The 21983-nt window shown below is 43.0% G+C and overlaps 1 protein-coding gene across 1 annotated transcript in view; it reads right to left on the bottom strand.

The window, feature by feature from the left end:
• Positions 1-21983, bottom strand: part of GRIK3 (glutamate ionotropic receptor kainate type subunit 3) — a 669988-nt gene that overhangs the window by 29427 nt on the left and 618578 nt on the right. The window contains exons 12-13 of the mRNA XM_056557135.1: positions 20911-21029; positions 16573-16790 (exon numbers count right to left, since the gene is read on the bottom strand). Of these exons, the coding sequence (XP_056413110.1) occupies positions 16573-16790; positions 20911-21029 (337 nt within the window). The remainder of the gene's footprint in view (positions 1-16572; positions 16791-20910; positions 21030-21983) is intronic.

The following is a 21983-nucleotide window of genomic DNA, read 5'->3' as shown; positions in this document are numbered from 1 at the left end:
CACTTCCTTCACTTGGTTGGATTTTCTTCAGGGCTCGACCTTGCTTTTGGATTTTGACCCTTTATTTGGATTTACAATGGGATTCAGCCTGGTTTCTCTTCTCCTGATGCTCCCCAGGCTTCTGGAGCTCCTCCCCCATGAGCTCCTAGGCAAGTTGCCAGCTCCCAGCCCTGCCAAGGTTCTCCAACCCTGGAGCCTTGGATGAGGCAGACCGTCGTTCTCAAGCTGAAGGAGGTCAACGGGAGGATACCCGACATGAGCAAGGATATTTTGGGGAAGGAGATGGTCCTGGAACAGGGATTCTCCAAACCAAAGTCCAAAGTCTCCAAAGCAAAATTTTGCTGTTTCTTTCAGGAAAAAACATACAACAGGCGAGTGAGAAGAAGTGGGACTTCAGGAGGCTGCAGCAAGACCTGCTCCGGTGCGACTGTGACATCGAAGGGGAGCTGGAGGAGACCAAAAAGAGCTTGAAAAGGCACTTTGAGGAGGAATCCGAGTGAATCATCTTTCATGCCAAGGTGGAGAACCTGGAAAGGGGTGAGAAGTGTAACGCTTTCATTTTCAGGAAGCTCCACGCTGACAGAACTGAGCCCCTTCCAGAACTGAGAGATGAGACTGGGCACAAGGACAAGGAGGAGGTGATGGGGTCATCACAGACTTCTACCGCAATATCTACACCCCAAAGACATCAAACCCCAAAGCTGCCGAGAGGTTCCTGTCAGGTATCACTAAAGTTGTTGATACCGCAGGTGCCGCAGCTATGGACGATCCCTTGACAGGGGGGGAGCTGCTCTCTGCTGCTAAATCCTTTAAGCCCGGCAGGACCTTGGGCAGTGACTGTCTCCCGGCAGAGCTCTATGTAGCGCTGGGGGACCTGATCTGTCCGGACCTGTTGGAGGTGTACGAGGAGATGGTGGTGGGGGGCAGAAGGTGGAGAGATGTGACTTGAAAAACTGGCGTCCCATCTCTCTCTTGAATGTGGACTACAAGATCCTTGCCAAGGTGCTGGCCAACAGGCTGAAGTCTATCACCAGCCAGATCGTCCACCCGGACCACACCTGCGGCATTCCCAGTGGCAGGATCGCTGACAGCCTTGCCCTTGTGAGAGACATGGACCATTAAATCCAGGACCATTGTGCCTGCGCTGCCCTGGTCAGTCTGGATCAGAAGAGGGTGTTTGACCATGTGTCTCATGCTTTCATGGGCAGGGCTTTGTGCAAGCTAGGTCTGGGGAAGATGTTTTGCTCATCTGTTAACGTGATGTATCTTGACATTTGCAGAACGATGCTGGTGAACGGTTGGAAGACTGACCCCTTCCCGATTCTTTCAGGGGTCAGACAAGGCTGCCCTCTTTGACCTCTTCTTTTTGTTTGTGTTATAGAGCTCTTCCCTGAGTCTGTCCGGCAGAATGGAGAGATCCCTATGAGGTCAAGTGCTCGCTCTACATGGACGACGTGACCATCTTTATGAGCTGATTGCTCGGTGACTGCACTAGTCCAGACCTGCAAGGACTTCGTTAAACCAGACTTCATCAAAATCCTCGGAGTCTGGTTCATGAAGGAAGGCGTGGCCCTTAAGTCCACCACACAGGCATCTTGCCACTGTTTGCAGAGCCATCACCCAGATGGTGTTTCGCTTCATCTGGGGCAAAATGGACAGAGTTAAACAGACTGGAGGGACTCAAGCCCGACTTGTGGAATCCTAAGACTGTTTACAAGCTCATCAGAGCTAAGGACTTGCTGGAGCTCATTCCAGAGCTCCCTAAGGCCACTGCAGAGACTGTTTGGGACAATGTAGCCTCTGCAAGGCTAACCAATGGACACAAGGACTTGTCATGGATGGCCATTCACGGGGTCTCTGATCTCTGAGGTCATATATGCATGTCTGTGGCCTGTGCAAAACCAGGTACTGCCCCAGGTGCCCCTATGTGGAGGAAACATCTATGCATGTCTTTTGGCAGTGCCCATTTGTGCAGGGCCTATTGAACGCCCTGGAACTTGAACTTAGGGACTCGGTACCCAGGAACAACCTATTGTACCATTCAGTGCTGTACGGACTCTTTCCTGGGGTTCATGATGTGGAGGCCATCCAGGAGGCCTGGCGCCTTATGAACTATTTTAAGGACGCTATATGGCTGGCCAGGAACCGCCTCATCTACAACAGGGAGGACATGTCCGTCCAGGACTGCCGCAGGCTGGTCCACAGCCAGCTTAGAGACTATTCCATCTTGGACTGTCTGGATGTCGATGAAGAAGAGGATTAACGCCCCTCTGTTTCCCCTACCTCCCCATACGTTTGCCAAGTAGTTTGACCCTGTGATCTGCCCTCCCCGATCACAGACTGTAATGTGTTCTTTCTTTTCGACCTTGTTTCTTCGATATCGAGTGATGGAGCGGAGCGTTAGTGTAGCATGTTGTACAATGTATAGCTTTGGGAACTTGTGCTGTATATTGTACTGTCATGCTTTGTGTGATTGTAATTTATTGTATGATTTGTAATGACTGAATGATTAATAAAGCTCTTTCAATACCTTCTGTATAGCTTTCTCTCTCTATACAAGGTATCAATGCAACTAGTGAGAAGGCCAGCAGCATGTTTGTCCACTACTGGAGGCTGCAAAACTTGGACACAAAACAAACAACAGCAGCGGCACTACACCTGATATGAATGTAAGATATCTCTTAACAGGAAAATATTTTCAAGTTAATTGCTATGGATGAAATATTTATTTTTATTCATACTGATGAAATAGGCAGAAGTCTGAAGGCCATTCCTAGGCCTCCTACTGTCAGGGCAACCATAGACACCACATGAAGAGAGGGATCCACCTCGTTCTGTCAACCACCTAAATGCTGTGGTCACCATTGACTGCAGCATTTAAGAGGTTAAATGGCCTGGATTGACCCTAACTCTGACCCTGGACATTGCTGCAGGAGGTCAGCTGTATTTGACAACCACATCCAGGGAGCACTGTAAATATATGGCAGCTCAGAAGACTCCTAGCCGCTCCCAATGTATACTTACATTAATCGGATGAGAAGGGGGTTGAACAATTTTATGGGTATATCACTAGCGCTGTAGTAGGATATGTGTGTTGTGTGCCCAATGTGCTGCTTGAACTAGCAGTATGTCTCCCTGTATCTCGTACTAATAATATAATATGATAAAAAAGTGGTAGTAAGTGCTGATGAGGACTTAAATAAAATAATCTAATATAGAGATTTATAACAAGTATATATCTATCAGATTACCTGTATAGAATACAAAGTTGTTCCAGGTTGCTGCAGTAGTTTAACTAATGATTCTAATACAGTGACATCCCTACCTACAATGGCGCCAACATACGATAATTTCAACATATGATGGCCTCTCAGAGGCCATTGCATGTTGAAGGCAGCATCAAAATACAATGCTTTTTTATTTGGGGCCATCGCATAAACGGCTATCAGGCAGCACAGACTGCTTCAGCTGCTGCCGGATAGCCATTTAATGTGCCCTGTGTGGTCCAATGATGATCACTCACCTGTACCCGACGCTCCAGACCATCCTCTTCAGGCATCGCCGTCACTGTCCTTTGTCGTCATCATGTCGCCGTGCACGTCGTTCCGTCTTCCAATAGGAGCAGTGTGTGCGCAGCGACGTGATGACGGCGATGAAGAGCGACGATCCCAGGCAGCATAGACGGTCCGGAGCGGAGGGGACACCCAGGACGTGGTGACAGCGATGGAGGGCAAAATCCAGGGAAACGGTGACGGTCCGGAGCAGCGGGGACAGGTGAGTATAACTTCCTATTCTTTTCATTGCACGGATCCCTCAACATACGATGGTTTAAACTAACGATGGTTCATTTGGAACAACTTACCATCATATGTTGAGGGATCACTGTATAAGCATATGTATAGCTGCATTCTCAAGAAACTAAAAGGATTAGAGGAGATAGAATAAATAAAATCATATTTATAGTGCACAACTTATATTACCAACTGTGTTGCAATTCTAATTCTGTATGCCTGATGGTTGAGATTTTAAAGAAGAAAAGTTCCTCACAAAAGGTATTTTAACTCCACATACTCTCCCTTCAGGTTTCTCTCTCAACTTCGAGCTCAAAGGTAAGTACAACACAGTTGGTAATATAGGTTGTGCACTATACATACAATTTTATTTATTCTATCTCCTCTAATCCTTTTAGCTTCTTGAGAATGCAGCTCTTCTGCTTATATTAAAATCATCAGTTCAACCACAACAGCAACCAGGAACAACTTTATATACTATACAGGTAATCGATAGATATATACTTGTCATAAATATCTATATTAGATCATTTTATTTAAGTCCCCATCAGCGCTTACTACCACTTTTTATTGGGTTAAACAATTTGTTGCTTTTTGTCTGCATGCCAGATGAACAAATCTATGTCCATGGTCTGTAAGCATAACATTTTACCACCCTTCCTCTTGATAAAATTTACTCAATAAAAATGTTTACATTTTTTGCATACCAGAGAAAACTGTCGTAAATACAATTTTTGAACATCCATTAATTTACAAAATGGACACCCTTCCACTCAATATTATTAGAAGTTATATCTTGCAGTCAAATTCAGATTAATCCATCTACTATATCATTTAAAATATTTCCCTTAAGACATGGTTGCATTACTATATTTACCTAATTTAACAATCCTATTATAGACTGAGAAAGTCACATCATTCTGATCTCTCTCTGTGGATAAAAAAGGTGACCTTAGCAGGATAACTTAGCATACCCAAGGGTGTTTCTCTAATGTGAAATAAAAAAAAAAATCTCATAAATCATTACCTTGAAAACAGGACTTCAAAGGTGGTTAACAGGAAAAAAAAAAGGTGGTATTCCAGAGGAAAAAAAAAATTCTTTTTTTTTTGTATCAACTGGCTTCAGAAAGTTAAACAGATTTGTAAATTACTTATATTAAAAAATCTTAATCCTTCTAATAATTATCAACTACTGAAGTTGAATTGTTCTTTTCTATCTGGCAACAGTGCTCTCCGTTGACATCTCTGCTTGTCTTGGGAACTGCACAAAGTAGAAGAGGTTTGCTATCGGGATTTGCTTCTTCTCTGGACAGTTACCGAGACAAGTGTCATAAGAGAGCACTTAGACAAAAATAATAACTCAACTTCAGCAGCTCATAAGTACTAAAAGGATTATGATTTTTTAATAGAAGTAATTGACAAATCTGTTTAACTTTCTGGAGCCAGTTGATATATGTAAAAAAAGTTTTTTTTCCTGTATAACCCCTTTAACCCCTTAAGGACTCAGCCCATTTTGGCCTTAAGGACTCAGACAATTTAATTTTTACGTTTTCATTTTTTCCTCCTCGCCTTCTAAAAATCATAACTCTTTTATATTTTCATCCACAGACTAGTATGAGGGCTTGTTTTTTGCGAGACCAGTTTTCCTTTGTAATGACATCACTCATTATATCATAAAATGTATGGCGCAACCAAAAAACACTATTTTTGTGGGGAAATTAAAACGAAAAACGCAATTTTGCTAATTTTGGAAGGTTTCGTTTTCACGCCGTACAATTTATGGTAAAAATGACATGTGTTCTTTATTCTGAGGGTCAATACGATTAAAATGATACCCATTATTATATACTTTTATATTATTGTTGCGCTTAAAAAAAATCACAAACTTTTTAACCAAATTAGTACGTTTATAATCCCTTTATTTTGATGACCTATAACTTTTTTATTTTTCCGTATAAGCGGCGGTATGGGGGCTCATTTTTTGCGCCATGATCTGTACTTTTTTTTGATACCACATTTGCATATAAAAAACTTTTAATACATTTTTTATAATTTTTTTTAATAAAATGTATTAAAAAAGTAGGAATTTTGGACTTTTAAATTTTTTTTTCGTTCACGCCGTTCACCGTACGGGATCATTAACATTTTATTTTAATAGTTCGGACATTTACGCACGCGGCGATACCAAATATGTCTATAAAAAATGTTTTTTACGCTTTTTGGGGGTAAAATAGGAAAAAACGGACGTTTTACTTTTTTATTGGGGGAGGGGATTTTTCACTTTTTTTTTACTTTTACTTTTACATTTTTTTACATTTTTTTTTACACTTGAATAGTCCCCATAGGGGACTATTCATAGCAATACCATGATTGCTAATACTGATCTGTTCTATGTATAGGACATAGAACAGATCAGTGTTATCGGCTATCTTCTGCTCTGGTCTGCTCGATCACAGACCAGAGCAGGAGACGCCGGGAGCCGCACGGAGGAAGGTGAGGGGACCTCCGTGCGGCGTTATGAATGATCGGATCCCCGCAGCAGCGCTGCGGGTGATCCGATCGTTCATTTTAATCGCGAACTGCCGCAGATGCCGGGATCTGTATTGATCCCGGCACCTGAGGGGTTAATGGCGGACGCCCGCGAGATCGCGGGCGTCGGCCATTGCCGGCGGGTCCCTGGCTGCGATCAGCAGCCGGGATCAGCCGCGCATGACACGGGCATCGCTCCGATGCCCGCGGTTATGCTTAGGACGTAAATATACGTCCTGGTGCGTTAAGTACCACCTCACCAGGACGTACATTTACGTCCTGCGTCCTTAAGGGGTTAAAGTAACTCTCCAGTCATGAGTATAAAAACTATATGTACATAAGTACCCATAATCTTTGCTTACATGCTATTAAAGTGTCACCTATTTATTTATTTTGTCTAGAGACTAAATGCATTTTTATTTTTTTTAAATATATATTTTTGGAAATATTTTTTCTTCCACTTGTCTGGAAATATGATAAATGTAACAATATTTTTTCATATTTTCCAATGTTGAGAGAACATGAGAATCTGGTGAAGGCAAACAACATGTAACTTGGTAGACAGAAAAGAAAGGTTGGTTACAGTTCATCACTTGTGGTCTTAAGCTTGCTTGGAGTCTTATCTGAGATGCATGAAACTGGAATCACACAGCCACTTTGTGGTAGTCATCAAGAGAAGGGAACTCCAACCTGCAGAAAGTCCAGCACTCAAGGATGATATTAAAACATATCCAGTTTTATTGAAGACTTCTTAAAATGTCCATAGGACAAGCTTACAATGTACACTGCTCAAAAAAAATAAAGGGAACACTAAGATAACACATCCTAGATCTAAATGAATGAAACAATTGTATGAAATACTTTCGTCTTTACATAGTTGAATGTACTGACAACAAAATCACACAAAAATTATCAATGGAAATCAAATGAGGTGACAGATGGTCTCCTGAGGTATGTCCTCCCAGACCTGGACTTAAGAATTTGCTAACTCCTGGACAGTCTGTGGTGCAACGTGGTGTTGGTGGATGGAGCGAGACATGATGTCCCAGATGTGCTCAATCGGATTCAGGTCCGGGGAGCGGGCGGGCCAGTCCATAGCATCAATGCCTTCTTCGGGCAGGTACTGATGAAACACTCCAGCCACATGAGGTCTAGCATTGTCTTGCATTAGGAGGAACCCAGGGCCAACTGCACCAGAATTTAGTCTCACAAGGGGTCTGAGGATCTCATCTCGGTACCTAATGACAGTCAGGCTACCTCTGGCAAGCACATAGAGGGCTGTACGGCCCCCCAAAATTGCGACCTCACACCATTACTGACCCACTGGCAAACCGGTCATGCTAGAGGATGTTGCAGGCAGCAAAACATTCTCCACGGCGTCTCCAGACTCTGTCACGTCTGTCACATGTGCTCAGTGTGAACCTGCTTTCATCTGTGAAGAACACAGGGGGCCAGTGGCGAATTTGCCAGTCTTGTTGTTCTTTGGCATATGCCAAGCGTCCTTCACGGTGTTGGGCTGTAAGCCCAACCCCCACCTGTGGACGTCGGGACCTCATAACACCCTCATGGAGTCTATTGTTGACCGTTTGAGTGGACGCATGCACATTTCTGGTCTGCTGGAGGTCATTTTGCAGGGCTCTGGCAGTGCTCCTCCTGTTCCTCCTTGCACAAAGGCAGATTTAGCGGTCCTGCTGCTGGGTTGTTCCCCTCCTATGGCCTCCTCCACATTTCCTGATGTACTGACCTGTCTCCTGGTAGCGTCTCCATGCTCTGGACACTACGCTGACAGACACAGTAAACCTTCTTGTCACAGCTCACATTGATGTGCCATCCTGGATGAGCTGCACTAGCTGAGCCCCTTTTATGGGTTGTAGACTCCATCTCATGCTACCACTTGAGTGAAAGCACCGCCAGCATTCAAAAGTGACAAAAACATCAGCCAGGAAGCATAGGAACTAAGAAGTGGTCTGTGGTCACAACCTGCAGAACCACTCCTTTATTGGGGTATCTTGCTAATTGCCTATCATTTCCACCTGTTGTCTGTCCCATTTGCACAACAGCATGTGAAATTGATTGTCAATCAGTGTTGCTTCCTGAGTGGACAGTGTGATTTCACAGAAGTGTGATTGACTTGGAGTTACATTGTGTTGTTTAAGTGTTCCCTTTTTTTAGCAGTGTATAAAACCAACATGTTTCGCTGTAGTCTTTATCAAGGCTTGTGTGTTTAACCTAAGACACGATATCTAAAAGAATTACTGGGTCTGTATGATTTGCCCCTGACCAGATCCTAAGCCTCTTCTTCATATTAAACCCTTGTTCACACATAAAGAGAAATGATCTAAATCTATAGCATAATAACTCTGTTTATGAATTAAATTGATAGACATACATCAGCATAGTATAATTCTGTAAAATTGCATATAGAATAATTAACCTAAAAGAAAAGAAAAAAAAAAAAAAAAGAAGAGAACAATACATCCGAAGAAATGCATCCTCAGACAGTATTAATAAAAATACATAATGTCTGATCTATAGTTCAAGCCTTTTGGATTCCTGGTTTCCATCTTGAGAATCCAAAAGGCTTCCCTGTTGTGCAATTTTTTTTAGCCAATCCCCTCCTCTTAAGGGTTTCTTTACTTGTTCCAACACAATTACCTTCATTGTTGAGACGAAACGATCATGACATTCTTTAAAATGTCACGATGCTCCCGACATTGTTCTGGTGTGAATACCGTCCGAGGGCTTTGCCCCCACTTTGTGTTCCGCTATTTGTTTTTTAACTTTTCTGGAAGTGGACCCCACATATTGCAATCTTCATGCCTCGCAGGTGATACAGTATACTACCTGTGACGCTTCACAAGAGACATAGGTACCAACTGTAAAAACTTGTTCAGTAACTTCAGATTTAAATGTGGGTGTCTGCACCATGAATTAACATAAACTGCACCTTGCCCTGCCACATGGAACATTTCCTCTGTATGGGAGCCATGTATCCCAGCCCCTATAATGGAATTAATTGTATTATCTTGAAACAGACTGGGGGACAACTGGTTACCAAGGGTGCAATTCCGTTTAGCTTCGAATGCACACTCCTGTTCCAGGATTCATTCAAGGTATGTATCCTCTTTCAGAATGGGTAAATATTTTTTGATTATATTTTTTATAGCTTGGTGTTGGTAGAAACAACAATGTGCGGGCTGTCATTAAGAGTGTCAGACTTGCTAGACAATTATTTTGCTGTTGTTTTTCTACCCTTATACAGGTAGGCTGACCTAGGTTTAGATGTAACCACCTGCCTGGCACTGTCAATGATTCCCCGGGCATAGCCCCTTTTCAGTAAAAGTTTTTCAATTATTTCACATTCCTCCTGAAAAGATTTCTCTTCAGAACAATTACGTCTAGCTCATATAAATTCCCCCTTGGGGAGGTTTCTGATGATGTGCCACGCATGGGCACTTTTAGCATGAAAAAGAGTGTTTCCTGATCGACTTTCTGTACAGTTTAGATTATTTTACCTGACTGGGTATTTCCTATTAGTTCTGTGTCTAGAAAGTAAAATGGCTGTCCCAATGGCTATACAACCTCTTACAGCCTCTAGTATCAAGATCCCCAGGATTTATTAGGGAAACTAAAGATCTCCTAAATACATTACAAAGAATGGAATGGCACAGAGATAATGTATGAGTATCATGTGATATAACAGCACTGTACAGCAATATACCCTATGATAATGCTGTTGTAGTGTTAAAATATCATTTAGATAGGTATAGTAATTATTCTCTGGAACTCAAGCAATACATAATGGATGCAATTGTTTTCTTGCTCACTCACAATTATTTTTCTTTTGATGTGTCCTTCTTCCTTAAGGTTAGGGGTTGTTCGATGGGGGCCAAATTCTCGCCCTCATTGGCCAACTGTTACGCCTAGCGCTCCGGGTCCCCGCTCCTCCCCGGAGCGCTCACGGCGCCCTTCTTCCTGCAGCTCCCCGGTCAGCGCTGACCGGGAGCGCTGCTCTGCCATGGCCGTTGGGGATGCGATTCGCACAGCGGGACGCGCCCGCTTGCGAGTCGCATCCCAGGTCACTTACCCGTTCCCGTCTCCTGCGGTCATGTGCTGGCGCGCGCGGCTCCGCTCTCTAGGGCGCGCGCGCGCCAGCTCCCTGAGACTTAAAGGGCCAGTGCACCAATGATTGGTGCCTGGCCCAATTAGCTTAATTGGTTCCCACCTGTTCCCTGCTTATATCTAGTCTCCTCCCATGCACTCCCTTGCCGGATCTTGTTGCCTTAGTGCCAGTGAAAGCGTTCTTTGTGTGTTTATACCCTGTGTACCAGAACTATTGCTATCTCCCCTGACTACGAACCTTGCCGCCTGCCCCCGACCTTCTGCTACGTCCGACTTTGCTTCTGCCTACTCCCTTGTACCTCGCCTATCTTCAGCAGCCAGAGAGGTGCCGTTGCTAGTGGATACGACCTGGTCACTACCGCCGCAGCAAGACCATCCCGCTTTGCGGCGGGCTCTGGTGAAAACCAGTAGTGTCTTAGAACCGGTCCACTAGCACGGTCCTCGCCATCCCTCTCTGGCACAGAGGATCCACCTCCTGCCAGCCGGCATCGTGACAGTAGATCCGGCCATGGATCCCGCTGAAGTTCCTCTGCCTGTTGTCGCCGACCTCCCCACACTGGTCGCCCAGCAAGCCCGACAGATTGCCCAACAAGATCACCAGCTGTCGTACTTGACCACCATGACTCAGCAACTCCAGTCGCAGCTACAGCAGATTCAGTCTCAGCTACAGCAGCAGCAACCATCTCCTCCGCCAGCTCCTGCACCTCTTCCGCAGCGAGTGGCCACTCCTAGCCTCCGCCTGTCTTTGCCGGACAAATTTAATGGGGACTCTAAGTTTTGCCGTGGCTTCCTTTCCCAATGTTCCCTGCATCTGGAGATGATGTCGGATCAGTTTCCTACTGAAAGGTCTAAGGTGGCTTTCGTAGTCAGCCTTCTGTCTGGAAAAGCCCTGTCATGGGCCACACCGCTCTGGGACCGCGATGACCCTGTCACTGCCTCTGTACACTCCTTCTTCTCGGAAATTCGAAGTGTCTTTGAGGAACCTGCCCGAGCCTCTTCTGCTGAGACTGCCCTGCTGAACCTGGTCCAGGGTAATTCCTCCGTTGGCGAGTACGCCATACAATTCCGTACTCTTGCTTCTGAACTATCCTGGAATAATGAGGCTCTCTGCGCGACCTTTAAAAAAGGCCTATCCAGCAACATTAAGGATGTTCTGGCCGCACGAGAGACTCCTGCTAACCTGCATGAACTCATTCATCTAGCCACTCGCATTGACATGCGTTTTTCTGAGAGGCATCAAGAGCTCCGCCAGGAAAAGGACTTAGATCTCTGGACACCTCTCCCACAGTCTCCACTGCAATCTGCGCCTAGGCCTCCCGCCGAGGAGGCCATGCAAGTGGATCGGTCTCGCCTGACCCTGGAAGAGAGGAATCGCCGTAAGGAAGAGAATCTTTGTTTGTACTGTGCCAGTACTGAACATTTTCTGGTGGATTGCCCAATCCGTCCTCCACGTCTGGGAAACGCACGCTCGCACTCAGCTCTCGTGGGTGTGGCGTCTCTTGATGCCAAGTCGGCTTCTCCACGTCTCACGGTACCTGTTCGGATTTCCACTTCAGCCAGCTCTCCCCTCTCAGCCGTGGCCTGCCTGGACTCTGGAGCTTCTGGGAACTTTATTCGGGACTCCTTTGTGAATAAATTCCGGATTCCGGTGACCCGTCTTGTCAAGCCACTCCACATTTCCGCGGTCAACGGAGCCAGGGTGGACTGTACCATACGTTTCCGCACGGAGCCCCTTCTTATGAGCATCGGATCTCACCACGAGAGGATTGAACTTTTGGTCCTCCCCAATTGCACCTCGGAAATTCTCCTTGGACTTCCCTGGCTTCAACTTCATTCCCCAACCCTGGATTGGTCCACTGGGGAGATCAAGAGTTGGGGGTCCTCTTGTTCCAAGAACTGTCTAAAACCGGTTCCCAGTAACCCTTGCCGTAACTCTGTGGTTCCTCCTGTATCTGGTCCCCCTAAGGTCATTAAGGACTCTGCCTGCCACAGGAAATGCCCCTCCCCCCCTCCCAGTTCCATCAGGCAAGCTTCTGTGTCCCCTCATGGCCCTCGTCCTGGTGTCACACTGCCCCGTGCCAGGTCCCGCCCTCTGCCCTCTCTCCCCATTCCTACTCCTGCGGTTCTGCCTGCCGTTGAGGAATCCCTCCATCCTTTCCCGGTGTCCTCATCCCAGGGGAGGCAGTTTCCCGATAAAGAGAAGGGGAGACCTAAGGGGGGGGGTACTGTTACGCCTAGCGCTCCGGGTCCCCGCTCCTCCCCGGAGCGCTCACGGCGCCCTTCTTCCTGCAGCTCCCCGGTCAGCGCTGACCGGGAGCGCTGCTCTGCCATGGCCGTTGGGGATGCGATTCGCACAGCGGGACGCGCCCGCTTGCGAGTCGCATCCCAGGTCACTTACCCGTTCCCGTCTCCTGCGGTCATGTGCTGGCGCGCGCGGCTCCGCTCTCTAGGGCGCGCGCGCGCCAGCTCCCTGAGACTTAAAGGGCCAGTGCACCAATGATTGGTGCCTGGCCCAATTAGCTTAATTGGTTCCCACCTGTTCCCTGCTTATATCTAGTCTCCTCCCATGCACTCCCTTGCCGGATCTTGTTGCCTTAGTGCCAGTGAAAGCGTTCTTTGTGTGTTTATACCCTGTGTACCAGAACTATTGCTATCTCCCCTGACTACGAACCTTGCCGCCTGCCCCCGACCTTCTGCTACGTCCGACTTTGCTTCTGCCTACTCCCTTGTACCTCGCCTATCTTCAGCAGCCAGAGAGGTGCCGTTGCTAGTGGATACGACCTGGTCACTACCGCCGCAGCAAGACCATCCCGCTTTGCGGCGGGCTCTGGTGAAAACCAGTAGTGTCTTAGAACCGGTCCACTAGCACGGTCCTCGCCATCCCTCTCTGGCACAGAGGATCCACCTCCTGCCAGCCGGCATCGTGACACCAACCTCTATATGACCTCGTGGGAGGAAGGACACATCTTCACCCCGGAGAATCCCTTCCTACACCACATCATCTGGTATACTCGTTATATAGATGACGTGCTGACAGTGTGGATTGGGGACTGGACCTCCGGGGTGGCCACTCATTTTTTTAGTTTTTTTTAACTAGAATGAGGATAACTTAAAATTTACCCTGGAATCCAGCAAAACAAGCATTTACTTTCAAAACACGGAACTAATAGGAGATACCCAGTTAGGTAAAATAACATCTAAACTGTACAGAAAGTCAATATCAGGAAACAATATTTTACATGCTAAAAGTGCCCATGAGAGGCATGTCATCAGAAACCTCCCCAAGAGGAAATTTATATGAGCTAGAGGTAATTGCTCTGAAGAGAAATCTTTTCAGGAGGAATGTGAAATAATTGAAAAACGTCTACTGAAAAGGGGCTATGCCAGGGGACTCATTGATAGTGCCAGGCAGGTGGTTATATCTAAACCTAAATCAGCCTACCTGTTTAAGGGTAGAAAAACAAGAACTAAACAATTGTCTAGCAAGTCTGACACTCATAATGACAGCCTGCACATTGTTTTTCTACCACTTACAGAAGGGAATACCAAGCTATAAAAAATATAATCAAAATATATTTACCCATTCTGAAACAGGATACATACCTTGAATGAATCCTGGAACAGGAGTGTGCATTCGAAGCTAAACGGAATTGCACCCTTGGTAACCAGTTGTCCCCCAGTGTATTTCAAGATAATACAAGTAATTCCATTATAGGGGCTGGGAAACATGGCTCCAATACAGAGTAAATGTTCCATGTGGCAGGGTAAGGTGCAGTTTATGTTAATTCACGGTGCAGGCACCCACATTTAAATCTGAAGTTACTGAACAAGTTTTTACAATTGATACCTATGTCTCTTGTGAAGTGTCACAGGCAGTATACTGTATCCCCTGCGAGGCATGAAGATTGCAGTATGTGGGGTCCACTTCCAGAAAAGTAAGAAAACTAATAGCGGAACACAAAGCGGGGTCAAAGCCCTCGAGTGGTATTCACACCAGAGCAATGTCGGGAGCATTCCAGCATTTTAAAGAATGTCATGATCGTGTCGTCTCAACAATGAAGGTGATTGTGCTGGAACAAGTAAAGAAACCCTCGAGAAAAGGGGATTCCTAAAAAAGCTGCACAACAGGGAAGCCTTTTGGATTCTCGAAATGGAAACCAGGAATCCAAAAGGCTTGAACTATAGATCAGACATTTTGTATTCTTATTAATAGTATGTGAGGATGCATTGCTTTGTGTGTGTGTTTTATTTTTTTTATTTTTTTCGGGGGGTTAATTATTCTATATGCAATTTTACAGGATGCATCCTCTGAATTATACTATGTTGATGTATGTCTATCAATTTAATTAATTACCAGAGTTATTATACTATAGATTTAGATAATTAATCTTTATGTGTGAATAAGGGTTTAAAGGAGTAGTCCAGTGGTGACTCAGGGGTGAGCAACTTATCCCCTATCCTAAGGATAGGGGATAAGTTGCAGATCGCGGCGGGTCCGACAGCTGGGGCCCCCTGCGATCTCCTGTACGGAGCCCCGACAGCCCGCGGGAAGGGGGCGTGTCGACCTCCGCACGAGGCGGCGGCCGACACGCCCCCTCAATACAACTCTATGGCAGAGCCGAAGCGCTGCCTTTGGCAATCTCCGGCTCTGCCATTGAGATGTATTGAGGGTGCGTGTCGGCCGCCGCCTCGTGCGGGGGTCGACACCCGCTATCTGGGTCGAGAGCCGGGGCCCCGTACAGAGAGATCGCAGGGGGCCCCAGCAGTCGGACCCCCCGCGATCTCAAACTTATCCCCTATCCTTAGGATAGGGGATACATTTTTCACCACTGGACTACCCCTTTAATATAAAGAAGAGGTTTAGGATCTGGAGATTACACAGCTGTGGTAACGAGAGTCAGGGGCGAATCATACAGATCCAGTAATTTATTTATCGTGTCTTAGGTTAAACATACACGCCTTGATAAAGACTACAGCAAAACATGTTGGTTTTATACATTGTATGCTAGTCCTATAAATATTCAATAAAACTGGATATGTTTTAATATTATCCTTGAGTGCTGGACTTTCTCCAGGTTGGAGTTCCCTTCTCAACATGTAACTTGGCTGCTGCAAATTTGATCTCACACCTAGCTTCTGCTCGGAAATTCCATTGCAGAAAAGTCTCTTTGTGTTCAACAGGATTCTGCTGCACCATGCACAAGGGGATATACAGTATTTGCCGTGGAAATTCCAATTCTAACCTCCACCAAAAGAATAGACATGTCATATTAAAATACTACTACTAATACTAGTATTACATGTTTGTAAAGAGCTTCATGGATTGGGTGTCATAAAGTGGGCAATGTCTTGGGAGATTATTTTTTTATTGTCTTAGGGTGTAGATGCTGTACAATTTAGGACAGACATTAAGAAAAAAATGTTACTGCTTTAGAATGACAGATCAGCAGGGCACATTTAAAAATATATATATAACTGGTTTGTCAATTTAGGGATATGTTTCTTTTAATGTAAGCGATTAAACAAATAACTTTTTAAAAAGTCACATTTGTAATAACAGTAAAAAAAAAAAAAAGAATAAAAAAAACTCCACACTTACCTTTTAAATCCTTCATTGCTCCAGTAATGCTACTGACCAAGTGGTCCTCACTCGGACTATGTTTACCTTACTGAAGTAATCGCACATGACCTCTTCAGCTCATGACTGTGCCAGAATATTAGTATGTACAGCAAGGGACCTCTGCTACCAGTGGGTTTGATCCCATATTCGTACAGCACTTCATATTGAAGCTTCAACAAAGTAAACACGGACTAAGTGTGTGTGTGTGTGTGTGGTGGGGCATGGATGTGAACTTTTTTTTATTCAATTCATAACTGTGAGCAGAACATAGCAGCCCAATTCTGGCTGAATAGAATTAAAACTCCACAATGGTACCAAAGTCTCGAGCACACTTGTTGTGTCGGCAGCAAATAGTGGTTCAACTATGCATAAATGATCAACATCACAATGCCAAAAGTTTAGGAGTGAAATGTTGGACAAGAATATAAGAATAAATTCTAAGTATGAAGTTAACATATACATAAAATGACTAAAATATCTAACGCATAAGGCAATAATTAAAATCCCTACCTTGAAAAAATTCATTGTCGCTCCATCAAGGACAGCTCCATATTCTATCTTTGTCTGTCTTGCCAGGTCATCTGCTGAGTCAATGGCAGATTCCATCCTTTCCACCGTGAGGAAGGCAGCAAGGTTTGCAGTGTAAGATGATATTATGATAAGAGTAAAAAACCACCAGATGCCACCAATAATTCTTGTAGACAAGGCTTTCGGCATTAGTTCAGATCCTACAACACAAGTAAAAATACAAATACTGTATAACTCCTAATTTTAAACTGTTTTCTGGCAAACTATAAATGTATTTTTTTCTGGGCAGCTTTTTGAGCCAAAGCTCAATCCAAAAGAAGAATAAGAATAAAAGCACACATAGCAAAACATTTCTACCATTGATCTTACATGAAATCTGCAGCAAAATCTACATCGGCTACATGCTACACTGAAAATCTGAAGAGGAAATACTTTAAAAAAAATTCAACAGAATAAACATGTTGCATATTTGAAAATTTGTGTTTTAATAGTTTTTCCATAATAGTGTATTTAAGTACATGTGTTTTTATTGTGTTTTTTCTTGTGTGTTATAACTAACGGAAAAAAAAAAAACTAGCTTAAAATTATCTTTTCTTACAACTTCTAAAACCCTTGAGAATGCAAATGTCAAAGATAATAGATATGTACAGGCTAATAAAGCACTAGTGAATAATCAGATAAATACCATAGACTGACTTACATATCCCATTATTCTGTCCTCCCATATTTTAGACAACATTTATCCATTCTGACTTTACAAATGAATGGCTCATATAGGCTGGAATGTGTATCTATCCGCATCAGTTCTAAACAGAGTTCTTATGTATGTGCACTGTATATACAACTGACTCCAATCTTAAGGGTGCCCTGATTTGTAACCTCTAATCCCTAGTGACTTGTTCACAAAAATAAGTAGATAAGAGTGTTTGTTTCCCAGAAACCCAAATTTTTTGAATGGCGTACTGTCGCGACACATTTTCCCGTACAATAAGTATGGTTCATCAGGGGACTTTGTATCTAGTGAAGTGGATTGGTGTGTGGTGGCTAAAAACATGTATGTAGCTAGCCCTAAACACATCAAAGTAAGGCTGGGTTCACACTACGTTTTTGCCATACTGTTTTCAATCCGTTTTTCTAAAGAAAACCGTATGGCAAAAAAACAGATGGAACAGTATGGGAAAAAGTAAACCGTATGCGTTTTTAAACAGTATACTGTTTTTAAAAGTGCATACAGTTCCGTCAGTTTTTATTTAAAAAAAAACATACGTTTTTGAAAATTTTGTCCATTTTTTATGGGAGGGGTCTTGGGTGGGGACTTTAGGATTCAAATGCGCATGTGCAAAGTAAAAACGTATACGTTTTTCCCGTATGGAACCGTGTACATGTGCGTTTCCCATTGACGTCCATGTTAAAAAAAAATGTTTGCGGTTGCAGTACGGTTTTTAAACCGGAGTCAAAACCGTGGTTGACCACAATTTTGTCTCCGGTTTAAAAACCGTACTGCAACCGCATAAGTTTTTTTTTAACATGGATGTCAATGGGAAACGCACATGTATACGGTTCCATACGGGAAAAACGTATATGTTTTTACTTTGCACATGCGCATTTGAATCCTAAAGTCCCCACCCAAGACCCCTCCCATTAAAAATGGACAACATTTTCAAAAATGTATGGTTTTTTTTTAAATTAAAACTGCCGGAACTGTATGCACTTTTAAAAACAGTATACTGTTTAAAAACGCATACGGTTTACTTTTTTCCATACTGTTCCATCCGTTTTTTTGCCATATGGTTTTCTTTAGAAAAACGGATTGAAAACAGTATGGCAAAAACGTAGTGTGAACCCAGCCTTATCCAGTGGTAAGGTTGTACCAGTTTCCTTATACTTCTCCAACAACACTTGCAGACTTCGTGGTCAATCTGTTTCCAGTCCTGACACTTATTCTGTCATATCATCGATTTTAAAAATGCAATGAGGAAAATTCACTGGAGTATTTTATTTTACCTGTGTACTTTTGTTTGTAATAAGCGAAAATGTGGCCATAAAATGAAATACACCAGTGAATATTTTTACTGTTTGAATATAACCTGAAAAAAGGAAAAAACACATCACACATTTAATATTTTCTGTATAAAAATACATTTCTAAATACATCGGGTATCCAACCAGTTTTACCATGCTGTCTCTATCTGTAAAAGCTGGCATATGCCAAGTGTGACCATTAAAATCTGGTTTCACACAGGTGTTCGTGTTCTTTGTCCTAAAAGTTTCTGTGTACGGCAAGGCAGCTTTAGCATGGGGGAAATCAAATGGGGGGGTTAAGGGGTCCGACTGCTGGGATCCTCTGCAATCTCTTGTATACGGCCACTGCTCTCCGCATGTGTCGATCACAGCATTGTGTCGATCACAGCATTTAGCGGTGGTCAGAATGTCCTCTCCATGCATCTCAATGGGAGTCCCGAAGATACACAAATGCTGTATCTCTGGCTCTCCAATGAAGATGCATGGAGGGGATATGTCGGCCACAGCTTCGTGCCATGGTTGACACACTTTATTACACAGCATCTAAAATGCTGAAAAGAGACTCCAAGCAGCTCAGCGGAGCTGATCGGGCTCATCACGGGGAAACTGCAATGTCCTGATCAGCTGAGAGGACGGGAGGAGGGTCCTCGATGCTCCAGCCAGGTTCTGCAGGCTGGAGAAATCGAGCACAGATAACAATGATCAATGCTATGCTATGGAATAGCATTAAACAGTGTATGCAATCTAATGATTGCATGTAATAGTCCCCTATGTGGTCTAAGAAAAAGTGTAAAAAAAAGTAACCAAAAAAATAGTTAATAAATGTGATTTAACCCCTTCCTAAATAAAAGTTTGAATCAACACCCTTTTCCCATTAAAACAAATTATATGTAAACTAAAATAAACATAAACATATGTGGTATTGCCGTGTGTGTAAAGGTCCGAACATTAAAAAATAATGCTAATTAACCTGCACGAACAATGGCGTGCACGTATAAAAATTCCAAAATCCAAAATTTGGTCACTTTGTATACCCTAAAAAAATTATGAAAAGCGATCAAAAAGTCACATCAAAACAAAAATGGTACCGATAAAAACTTCAGAACACGGTGCAAAAAATTAACCCCTTCTACACCCTCCTACGTATACAGAAAAATAAAAAAAAGTTATAGATGTCAGAAAAGGACATTTTTAAACATGCTAAGTTTTTCATAGTACAAGTAGTAATCATAGTAGTAATCATTTTTTACGGAAGTAAAACAAATTAAAACCTATATAAGTTTGGTATCCTTTTATGGACCAAATGGCATATTTTTTTTGTTTCACCCTAGATTTTGTGGTGAAAGGATTAATGTCATTACAAAGTACAATTGGTGGCGCAAAAAACAAACCCTCATATTGGTCTGTAGGTGGAAAATTTAAAGCGTTATGATTTTTAGAAAGGGAGGTGGAAAAAACAAAAGTGCAAAAATGAAAAAAAGCCTGCATCGTAAAGGGGAATTAATCCCTACCTACCCCAAGCCCCTGCATCTGCCACACTAATGTTCCCTACCCATGCTTGTCACCTCCACTTCCTGGTTCCTGCTGACGTGTTGTCCCTGCAGGAACTGCCATCAATGGCTGCAGCCTCAACCTGTCCCAGGCAGCGTTGGTGCGGCAGCCATGATAAGTATAAATTCTTTGCAATTTTTCCTCAGCCCTAGGCATTTTTTTTGTACCCCAAACAACCCCTATAATATAATTTGGGCATTGCACTGTATGTTAATCCTACTGTTAAGGTCCTCTCAATTATTTTAACAGTAGCAGCGGCACTTTATTTAGTCACATTAATCACATTGTGATTTAGTTATGGAAGGGTTATTTGGCAGCATTTGGCCACCATTCTGTTTGACACTGATAACCACTGTATGATTGTTGGTAAACTGTATGACAGTACAGTTATGGTGAGAGGGGGGTGCCAAGAGAACTTTCAGCCAAGGATACCATTCAGAATAAAGCCAGTCTTATGAAGTGTTTTATCTGTCTTTTTTTCCTATATACTGAACTGGTAGGTGTTGGAGACACACCCGTACAGAATGTACAGTATATTATTGTTCAGTGACGGTAAACCACGAAACCATGAAAGTGTTCCGCTTTGTGTTTTTTGACAAGAAGATGACAACATGATTTCTTACACATATTTCTTCTTGACAAGAGCTGCTGCATTTTTTATCCCAACTGTCAAAATGTGACAAACCACTTGTTTTGGAGAATTGAAAGAACATTAAAATTAAAGTGACATAAGACATAATGCTTTACCTTGCTGCATTAATGCACCAACTGCGAACCAAAAACTGTTAAGCAGGGTGAAGTTGTTCTCCACAACATCAGTTCCTGGGTTACACGGATGAGCATCGTACCATTCATAAGGACTAAACCTGCAGCAGAAAAAAAAGACATGTTTGTATGTGTCTTTACTTGGAAGTCACCAGAGGGGAAACATTTATAAGATAATAAAAAGAAATAGACCAATATTACATTAGCATGTGTTTTGTATATAATTAGGGATCACATAGCTTCTGTACTACACCAATTCGTAAATAGGGTCTGAAGGCTGTAAAATGGATGAACATTCATGTAAATTAGTGATGTAAAGGTAATTTTTTTTAATTACGTTCTCCCCCTCCTCCAGATCCATGATATGCCTGACAATACACATGACTAATGGATGTTCTGCACTTTAAACACTCTCGATTGACTTTAATGGCCAATCTGTGAGTAAAGAACATATATAAGTAGTACCAGCTTTAAATGCATATATTTTATACCGCCACATTAAAAGTTCTACCAATAAACATTGGTTCCACGATACAGGCTGTATAAATATGTTTATGACACATATGCAAAGCACTCTTGTGGGAAATTGGCACAATGGATATAGATTTATGGACATAAATATTTATTATAAAACAATTTATGGTAGCAGGAAACAAAAAATGCAGGTTAAGCAATATAATAAATACAATAAATAAATACAATTAAGTATTTTATGAACTTACAGAATTTTAAGAAAATAACTGACGGTCATTGGCTCTTATTTATCAAAAACTAACAGAAAACATGGTATTGTCGTCTCTCTCAACCAATCACAATGCAGATTTTAATTTGAATTCTAAACAATTTTGAAAAGTTATGATTAGTTTCTATGGGCAACAAGGCCAGATTTATGTTATGCACTTTTGAGAAATAAAGCCCATAGCATTATCAATATATTATTTAATAGATAGATTACTTAAAGGGGTACTTCACTGGAAAACATTTTTGTTTTTTTTAAATAAACTGGTGCCAGAATGTTAAGCAGATTTGTACATTACTTATGTTAAAAAAAAATC

Source organism: Hyla sarda, chromosome 2 (genome assembly GCF_029499605.1).
Source record: "Hyla sarda isolate aHylSar1 chromosome 2, aHylSar1.hap1, whole genome shotgun sequence".
Lineage (NCBI taxonomy): Eukaryota > Metazoa > Chordata > Amphibia > Anura > Hylidae > Hyla > Hyla sarda.
Note: the sequence above shows the minus strand (reverse complement) of the source record. Positions and strands in the feature narration are given on the sequence as shown.